Consider the following 9,695-nt stretch of genomic DNA (forward strand, 5'->3'; position numbering starts at 1 on the left):
CCAGTCCTGTTGTGGTTCTGCTCCACGTGAGCTCAGACGTTAAGGCTTTGTTACCAGCAGATAAAACAGCAAATAGTTATAGATTTCATAAAACCTTATGTACCTTCCTGTGCAGGTGTTCTCAAAGCACAGGCCTACTTTGCATTTTTAGGGTGGAAAAAGAAGTCAGCAGGTTAAAGGGCTTCCTCTTATTGTGATGCCTAAATAGATCCTTGTCATTTGAATGGTGGATTTTTGTCATGTGGCATTCAATATTTTACCAATTGTATAGTCACATCATCATTTTTATACTATTTTACATGTATTTTTCTCCTGTCCATTGCGCACTACTGCCTGGCTTTATTAGATTTTTGTGAAAATGTTTCCATGATGTCAGGAAGCTCAATCCAGTAGCTGCAGTGCATTGTGGGGACACCTTTCACGGCTGTAGAAGTTCTTTTTTACTGGATTCTGGAAAGCAAGCATTTACTGCTGAGCTCTTTAGCGGCTCTGGCTATGGTTAGTGGTGTGGCATCTCATGCCTGCCGAGCAGAGTGAACTGCTCTGCCCCTGTTGTTGGTTACTGAAAGCCAAACTTCAAAAGATGCAGGTCTATTTAGGTATCATATAAAACAAATAATGAGTGTTTTCCATTCATGTAATGATAGGAATATTTTCATTTGATTTAATTTCAACGAGACGCTTTGTTGAATAAAACATTCCATCTTTCAACAAATGAAAATATTCTTACCATTGCATGAATGGAAAACACTCATTATTTGTGTTATATGACACCTAAGTAGGCCGTTTTTAATGTATTTATCAGTTCCAGGGACAGTGGAAGTCATAACATTGGTGGTGATGTTCAGTGATTTGGGGATGTATAAAGTCACATGAACTAAAACTGAGTAATGTTTGCGGTGGAGGTCAAAGATCCTACTCCATTTTCTTCTTAGCCTGTCTGTTTCAGTTTGGTTAGCACCACGCCCACAGGGTGGTTGGCTGGTGGATCTTTATGATCTGTAACTGAGAAGACCTTCATGGTGGCGTAGGTGAGGATGGATCCCAGCTCGCAAGCTCTTGCCTTGCAAGCCAACACCTGCACCAGTTCCTGCCTGAAGCGCCGACTGACCATGCAGTACAGCAGGAAGTTGGTGGTGGAGTTGAGGTTCTGAAGCATATTGGCCAGATCACCAGCCACGTTGATAGGGATGCTGTAGTCATTCCTGTCGAAGGTCTCATTGTTGTACTTCATCCTCAGGATGCAGTATGTGACAAAGCGGGGCAGACTGAGCACCACAAACGCCACAGAGACGGTGCTGAGCAGCAGGATGGTCCTCCTCAACATGCCCCTGGTGCTCCTTCCATGCATGATGCGCAACTCCTCCTTGGTGAAAAGGTTGCTGGCGCGGCACAGATGGTACCCAATGAGGTAGTTGAAGATGATGACGAGCACAATGGGGATTCCCCCCGAGAGGAAGGTGGTTATCCACACGATGACAGTGGAGTAGATCTCATCCTGGTAAAGACACCGTGGCAGAGTCACGTTCTCTCCGTCTACAGTGAAGTTGACAAATGTGACCTTGTTGATCCAACCCAGTGGCACCGAGACAAGGTGGGACACAAGAATGATGGTCACACAGGTCAGCTTTGTGACCCGGCTCTGGAAGAAATGCTGCTTGGCCTCCGTGCTGCGGAGCACGAGGCAGCGCTCGATGGTGAACACCACCACGATCCAGGACGAGCTGTAGAGAGAGCCGTACTGCAGGAAGCCCAGGATGTTACACCACGGGTACGAGTGCCAAAAGGGCTGCGGTAGCCAGAAGGTAAGCGTCAGATCGATCAGGATCACCCACACGATGTAGAACGTGTCCATTATGGCGAGGCAGCTCAGGTAAACGATGGCTGTGTCGGCCATCCCACACTTCCGGAAACAGATCATGTAGAACGTGAACAGGTTAGCTGGAAGGAAAGACAGGAAGAAACTCGTTCAGGGCAACACAGGTCATGTGACTGTCGAGACTGCGACTAACCATTAATGCACGAGTAGGCGTGGCCAGCCTTTCTTTAAGGGAGAAGGACCTCTCCCATGTGCACATGGGGGATAAAAAAAACAGCCAAAACTCTGAGGAAATAACCAGGAAGGCGCCGGTTCAGTTGGTACTTTTGCATAGCATTGCTACCGCAGGAGAACTGGTCTTAAAAGGAGACGAGGTTCGAGCTGAGACAAAGTGCTCAGCTGTTTGAGGAAGTCATGTAAGACGACAGGTGGACGATCAGACCACAATAAGAGCCAACAAATGTTAAAGTACCAACCTGGTATACCCATGGCACACAGGAACGGGTAGTAGATCTTCTGCACCGTGATGAAGACAGTGATGCCAACTCCATCCATGGTTCACTCAGCTGCTGCACGCATGCCAACATCTGCATCAATCTATTATGACATCACACACACACACACACACACACACACACACACACACACACTCACACACACACACACACACACACACACACACACACACACACACACACACACACACACACACACACAGAGGGGTGTGATGAGGGGCCACTTCAACACCACTGTCTGAGGCTTGAGAGAAGCGTAAGCATTAGGCATGTGGCGATTAATCGATATGAATCGGTATCGAGATACAAATGTGCGCGATGTGAGTGCATCAATTCAACTGATGCATCGCTCGCTGCCTGGTTGTATCCATTTTTTCTGAGGCACACTGAATGCACCATCGCTGCTCCGTGTTTTGTTTTGAACACAGGCTGAAGCCAGAAAGCACATTTTTACCACAACGAGAACAGCTGCAAGCAGTCGGAAGAGATTTCTGATGCACCTAAAACATTTAAATCAGCCGTTTGGAGATACTTTGACTTTTTTTTAAAAAAGGGAAACTTGACAAGACGCAGGTCGTTTGTAAAGAATGCCGTACTGCTAAATGGTATCAACACAGCCGCAGACTGTAAACTGAGCGCCAGCAAAAACTGGTAGGAAAGTATCTGAAATTAGTTTTGTCAAGGTGGAACTCTGTCAATAATTGACTCACTTCAAGTAACTCATTGAGAGTGATGATGTTTTACTGTTTTATTGTTTAAGTTCTGACTGTGTGATGAAAAGGGTTCCAAATATGAGGGAACAGATTCATGTCCCTTAATGTTGCATCTGGTAAATTTGCTGCTTATAAGGAGGAAAACAAATCCTCTGCCTCATGTAGAATCAGAAGAAGAAGAAGAAGAAGAAGAAGAATACCACAGTACTATACTGAATTGCAGCTTCTTATATAAATGTTTGGTGTAATTTCTTTGCATCATGTTGAATTGCATCATATCACACAAAATCACATTGTATCACATTGAAAGGAATTGAATTGCCATCAAATACATATCAAATCGGGAACAGGGGTGAATTGTATCGCATCGTCTTATCAGTATCATCATGTATCGCTACATGTATTGTATCGCTGGTAGTGTATCGAGGTGCGTATCAAATCATTCTCAGTGATGAGATTCACATGCCTAGTGAGCACAGATCTTGTAAAATGCAGTGAATGAATTATTCCCTTCCTGTTTGTTAACTCAAAAATAATTAAGGCTAGCCTCTCCTAAATCTCTAAATTAAAAGGTCATATAATGAGGATAAACTGATGAACATTTTGTTCACTTTGGTGCATCAGATCAATGCAAAAAGCAACTTTGTTTTGCTTTGGTGTTGTATATACTAATATGGCGAGAGCCCATCTTCACTTTTCTCCCTCACTTTTGTAACTTAAACCAAAGGAAAAACATGATTCTGATCATCAGGTCCAGGAGACCTCACATTGTTCTCCACACAAATAGGAAGGAAGGAGTTGAGTGAGGTCTCCTGGACCTGATGATCAGAATTGGAGGAACAATAAAAGAAGGAGAAAGATCTGAGAAGGGAGAGGAAAACAAGCTTTACGATGATGCCGTAAGCATGCTGGTAACAGTGACAAGAATGTCAGTGCAGAGAGAAAGAAACAGACGCTGCAGTGGAGGTGGATGGAGAGAATAAAGGAAGACTGGAAGGAAAAGGAGGTTCAGGATCAGACTGTCCGGAGAAACCCAATTATCATTCACTTATATATATATATATATATATACACACACACACACACACACACAGTTTTTTGTGATTTGAACAAAATTGATAATCAGCATTTTTGCGTTCAGCGCCTTGCTCAAGGGCACTCTGGCACTCAGCTGTCGTGCTTGTGTCTCATTCAGAGTCTCAGTCTAAAAGACTAAGACTGGACCAGGATTCAAAGTCCAGCCTCCAACCCAAACACAACCATGAAACTGTTCATTTATTTATTTACAGTGTAATGATTCAATCATCAGGATTCAAACGCCAAATGATTAATTATTGATGATAATTACTGCAGAAGCTGATGACACATTTGGCTGCAAACCTCAAAGTTTTCAAGCTGCCGACAAAGAACCATAAAAAAAAAAAAAAAAACAAGTTTTGACATGTTACAATGTGAAAACAGAGAGGCTGAAGTCGTACCTGGAGCTCAGGGTGCCGGCGTCCTGCAGGAGTGACTTCTGCACAGGTGCATGATGGTTAATGTCTTCAGGAGGATGTGATGATGAGGAGGGACGGCTGAGCGTGAGCGCCAGCTGCTGCATGCCGAGAAACCAGCGGCTCACATATTTAGAATGTAAAAAATAAAATCACCACGAACATGGAAGAAGAGGAAACACACTGATGACATCATGCTGCCACTTCATGATTTATTCATTTTTCTCCAAGTAAAAACGTGCTGCAGGTCAAACTGTTGCATAACTTTGGAAAATTCATCAAATGAGTGTAAAGCTGACCTTGAACACGCCGTCCGATAAGTCGTCCGTTATCAGCTCTCGTCTGCGCTCGAAAACTTATTGATCTGTAAATCGACTCGTTCCAAACGATATGTTTGTTTTTCCGCTGCAGAGCTGAAACTTCAAACAGAGGCAGTTACACGAAACAAAACCAAAACGCACTCAGACCTCTGTGTACGTGTGAACAAACACACACAGAGGTCTGAGTGCGTGCACAAACACACTTAGACCTCTGTGCACACACTCCCCAGGAAGCAGAGAATGAACAAGAAGAGAACTTGAGTGTCCAACACGTCTGACCGCGCACACACACACACACACACACACACACACACACACACACACACACACACACACACACACACACACACACACACAGTGAGACCTCTGCCCGCATACAAACAGACAGTAAGACCTCTGACCACACACACAGTGAGACCTCTGACCGCACACAGACAGTCAGACCCCTGACCACACACACAGACAGTAAGACCTCTGACCACACACACAGTAAGACCTCTGACCGCACACACAGTGAGACCTCTGGCCGCACACAGACAGTCAGACCCCTGACCGCGCACACAGTCAGACCTCTGACCACAAACACAGTAAGACCTCTGACCACACACACAGACAGTCAGACCTCTGACCACACACAGTGAGACCCCTGACTGCGCACACAGTCATAACTCTGACCACACACACAGACAGTCAGACCCCTGACTGCGCACACAGTCATAACTCTGACCACAAACACAGACAGTCAGACCTCTGACCACACACACAGACAGTCAGACCTCTGATCACACACACAGTGAGACCTCTGACCACACACACAGTCATAACTCTGACCACAAACACAGTGAGACCTCTGACCACACACACAGACAGTCAGACCCCTGACTGCGCACACAGTCATAACTCTGACCACACACAGTGAGACCTCTGACCACACACACAGACAGTCAGACCCCTGACTGCGCACACAGTCATAACTCTGACCACACACACAGACAGTCATACCTCTGACCACACACACAGACAGTCATACCTCTGATCACACACACAGTGAGACCTCTGACCACACACACAGACAGTCAAACCTCTGACCACACACACAGTGAGACCTCTGACCGCATACACAGACAGTCAGACCTCTGACCGCACAAACAGACAGTGAGACCTCTGACCGCACACACAGACAGTGAGACCTCTGACTGCACACACAGACAGTCAGACCTCTGACCGCACACACAGACAGTCAGACCTCTGACCGCACACACAGACAGTGAGACCTCTGACCGCACACACAGTGAGACCTCTGACCACACACACAGACAGTGAGACCTCTGACCGCACACACAGTGAGACCTCTGACCACACACACAGACAGTGAGACCTCTGACCGCACACACAGTGAGACCTCTGACCACACACACAGACAGTCAGACCTCTGACCGCACACACAGACAGTCAGACCTCTGACCACACACACAGTGAGACCTCTGACCACACACACAGGCAGTCAGAACCCTGACCGCGCACACAGTCATACCTCTGACCACACACACAGTGAGACCTCTGACCACACACACAGACAGTCAGACCCCAGACCGCGCACACAGTCATACCTCTGACGACAAACACAGTAAGACCTCTGACCACACACACAGACAGTCAGACCTCTGACCACACACACAGTAAGACCTCTGACAACACACACAGTGAGACCTCTGACCGCACACACAGTGAGACCTCTGACCGCACACAGACAGTCAGACTCCTGACCGTGCACACAGTCAGACCTCTGACCACAAACACAGTAAGACCTCTGACCACACACACAGTGAGACCTCTGACCGCACACAGACAGTCAGACCCCTGACCGTGCACACAGTTAGACCTCTGACCACACACACAGTGAGACCTCTGCCCGCATACACACAGACAGTAAGACCTCTGACCACACACACAGTGAGACCTCTGACCGCACACAGACAGTCAGACCCCTGACCGCGCACACAGTCAGACCTCTGACCACAAACACAGTAAGACCTCTGACCACACACACAGTCAGACCTCTGACCACACACACAGACAGTCATACCTCTGACGACACACACAGTGAGACCTCTGACCACACACACAGACAGTCAGACCCCTGACCGCGCACACAGTCATACCTCTGACCACACACACAGTGAGACCTCTGACCACACACACAGACAGTCAGACCCCTGACCGCGCACACAGTCATAACTCTGACCACAAACACAGTGAGACCTCTGACCGCACACACAGACAGTGAGACCTCTGACCGCACACACAGACAGTGAGACCTCTGACCGCACACACAGACAGTCAAACCTCTGACCGCACACACAGACAGTCAGACCTCTGACCGCACACACAGACAGTCAGACCTATGACCGCACAAACAGTGAGACCTCTGACCACACACACAAACAGTGAGACCTCTGACCACACACACAGACAGTCAGACCTCTGACCACGCACACAGACAGTCAGACCTCTGACCACGCACAGTCAGACTTCTGACCGCACATACAGTCATACCTCTGACCGCGCACACACACAGTCAGACCTCTGACCGCACACATACACAGTGAGACCTCTGACCGTACACACAGACAGTCAAACCTCTGACCACACACACAGACAGTGAGACCTCTGACCACACACACAGACAGTCAGACCTCTGACCGCACACACAGTCAGACCTCTGACCGCACACACAGACAGTCAGACCTCTGACCACACACACAGTGAGACCTCTGACCGCACACACAGACAGTCAGACCTCTGACCGCACACACAGAGTCATACCTCTGACCACACACACAGACAGTCAGACCTTACCATTGCATGAATGGAAAACACTCATTATTTGTGTTATATGACACCTAAGTAGGCCGTTTTTAATGTATTTATCAGTTCCAGGGACAGTGGAAGTCATAACATTGGTGGTGATGTTCAGTGATTTGGGGATGTATAAAGTCACATGAACTAAAACTGAGTAATGTTTGCGGTGGAGGTCAAAGATCCTACTCCATTTTCTTCTTAGCCTGTCTGTTTCAGTTTGGTTAGCACCACACCCACAGGGTGGTTGGCTGGTGGATCTTTATGATCTGTAACTGAGAAGACCTTCATGGTGGCGTAGGTGAGGATGGATCCCAGCTCGCAAGCTCTTGCCTTGCAAGCCAACACCTGCACCAGTTCCTGCCTGAAGCGCCGACTGACCATGCAGTACAGCAGGAAGTTGGTGGTGGAGTTGAGGTTCTGAAGCATATTGGCCAGATCACCAGCCACGTTGATAGGGATGCTGTAGTCATTCCTGTCGAAGGTCTCATTGTTGTACTTCATCCTCAGGATGCAGTACGTGACAAAGCGGGGCAGACTGAGCACCACAAACGCCACAGAGACGGTGCTGAGCAGCAGGATGGTCCTCCTCAACATGCCCCTGGTGCTCCTTCCATGCATGATGCGCAACTCCTCCTTGGTGAAAAGGTTGCTGGCGCGGCACTGATGGTACCCAATGAGGTAGTTGAAGATGATGACGAGCACAATGGGGATTCCCCCCGAGAGGAAGGTGGTTATCCACACGATGACAGTGGAGCAGATCTCATCCTGGTAAAGACACCGTGGCAGTCACGTTCTCTCCGTCTACAGTGAAGTTGACAAATGTGCGCACACTCCCCAGGAAACAGAGAATGAACAAGAAGAGAACTTGAGTGTCCAACACGTCTGACCGCGCACACACACACACACACACACACACACACACACACACACACACACACACACACACACACACACACACAGTGAGACCTCTGCCCGCATACAAACAGACAGTAAGACCTCTGACCACACACAGTGAGACCTCTGACCGCACACAGACAGTCAGACCCCTGACCGCGCACACAGACAGTCATACCTCTAAGTAGGCCGTTTTTAATGTATTTATCAGTTCCAGGGACAGTGGAAGTCATAACATTGGTGGTGATGTTCAGTGATTTGGGGATGTATAAAGTCACATGAACTAAAACTGAGTAATGTTTGCGGTGGAGGTCAAAGATCCTACTCCATTTTCTTCTTAGCCTGTCTGTTTCAGTTTGGTTAGCACCACGCCCACAGGGTGGTTGGCTGGTGGATCTTTATGATCTGTAACTGAGAAGACCTTCATGGTGGCGTAGGTGAGGATGGATCCCAGCTCGCAAGCTCTTGCCTTGCAAGCCAACACCTGCACCAGTTCCTGCCTGAAGAGCTGACTGACCATGCAGTACAGCAGGAAGTTGGTGGTGGAGTTGAGGTTCTGAAGCATATTGGCCAGATCACCAGCCACGTTGATAGGGATGCTGTAGTCATTCCTGTCGAAGGTCTCATTGTTGTACTTCATCCTCAGGATGCAGTACGTGACAAAGCGGGGCAGACTGAGCACCACAAACACCACAGAGACGGTGCTGAGCAGCAGGAAGGTCCTCCTCAACATGCCCCTGGTGCTCCTTCCATGCATGATGCGCAACTCCTCCTTGGTGAAAAGGTTGCTGGCGCGGCACAGATGGTACCCAATGAGGTAGTTGAAGATGATGACGAGCACAATGGGGATTCCCCCCGAGAGGAAGGTGGTTATCCACACGATGACAGTGGAGTAGATCTCATCCTGGTAAAGACACCGTGGCAGAGTCACGTTCTCTCCGTCTACAGTGAAGTTGACAAATGTGCGCACACTCCCCAGCAAGCAGAGAATGAACAAGAACAGAACTTGAGTGTCCAACACGTCTGACCGCGCACACACACACACACACACACACACACACACACACACACACACACAC

General features: G+C 48.1%; 1 protein-coding gene across 1 annotated transcript; it reads right to left on the reverse strand.

Annotated features, from left to right (window-relative positions):
* Positions 1-825: 825 nt before the first annotated feature.
* On the reverse strand, positions 826-4,643 carry LOC117503002 (probable G-protein coupled receptor 139). Its single transcript, XM_034162149.1, has 3 exons — positions 4,526-4,643; positions 2,296-2,416; positions 826-1,941 (listed from the first exon to the last, which is right to left on the reverse strand). The coding sequence occupies exons 2-3, from the start codon at positions 2,372-2,374 to the stop codon at positions 932-934; spliced, it is 1,089 nt and encodes a 362-aa protein (XP_034018040.1). The 5' UTR covers positions 2,375-2,416; positions 4,526-4,643; the 3' UTR covers positions 826-931.
* Between the last annotated feature and the right edge of the window lie 5,052 nt (positions 4,644-9,695).

The sequence above is a fragment of the Thalassophryne amazonica genome, chromosome 21 (assembly GCF_902500255.1).
Source record: "Thalassophryne amazonica chromosome 21, fThaAma1.1, whole genome shotgun sequence".
Lineage (NCBI taxonomy): Eukaryota > Metazoa > Chordata > Actinopteri > Batrachoidiformes > Batrachoididae > Thalassophryne > Thalassophryne amazonica.

What these genes read in the sequence shown, in the direction of transcription:
- LOC117503002 (XM_034162149.1), bottom strand. Translation starts at nt 2,374, where the DNA reads ATGGATGGAGTTGGCATCACTGTCTTCATCACGGTGCAGAAGATCTAC. An exon ending in GTGTGCCATGGGTATACCAG is followed by an intron (nt 1,942 to 2,295) that starts GTTGGTACTTTA and finishes CTTTCCTTCCAG; the next exon opens with CTAACCTGTTCACGTTCTAC.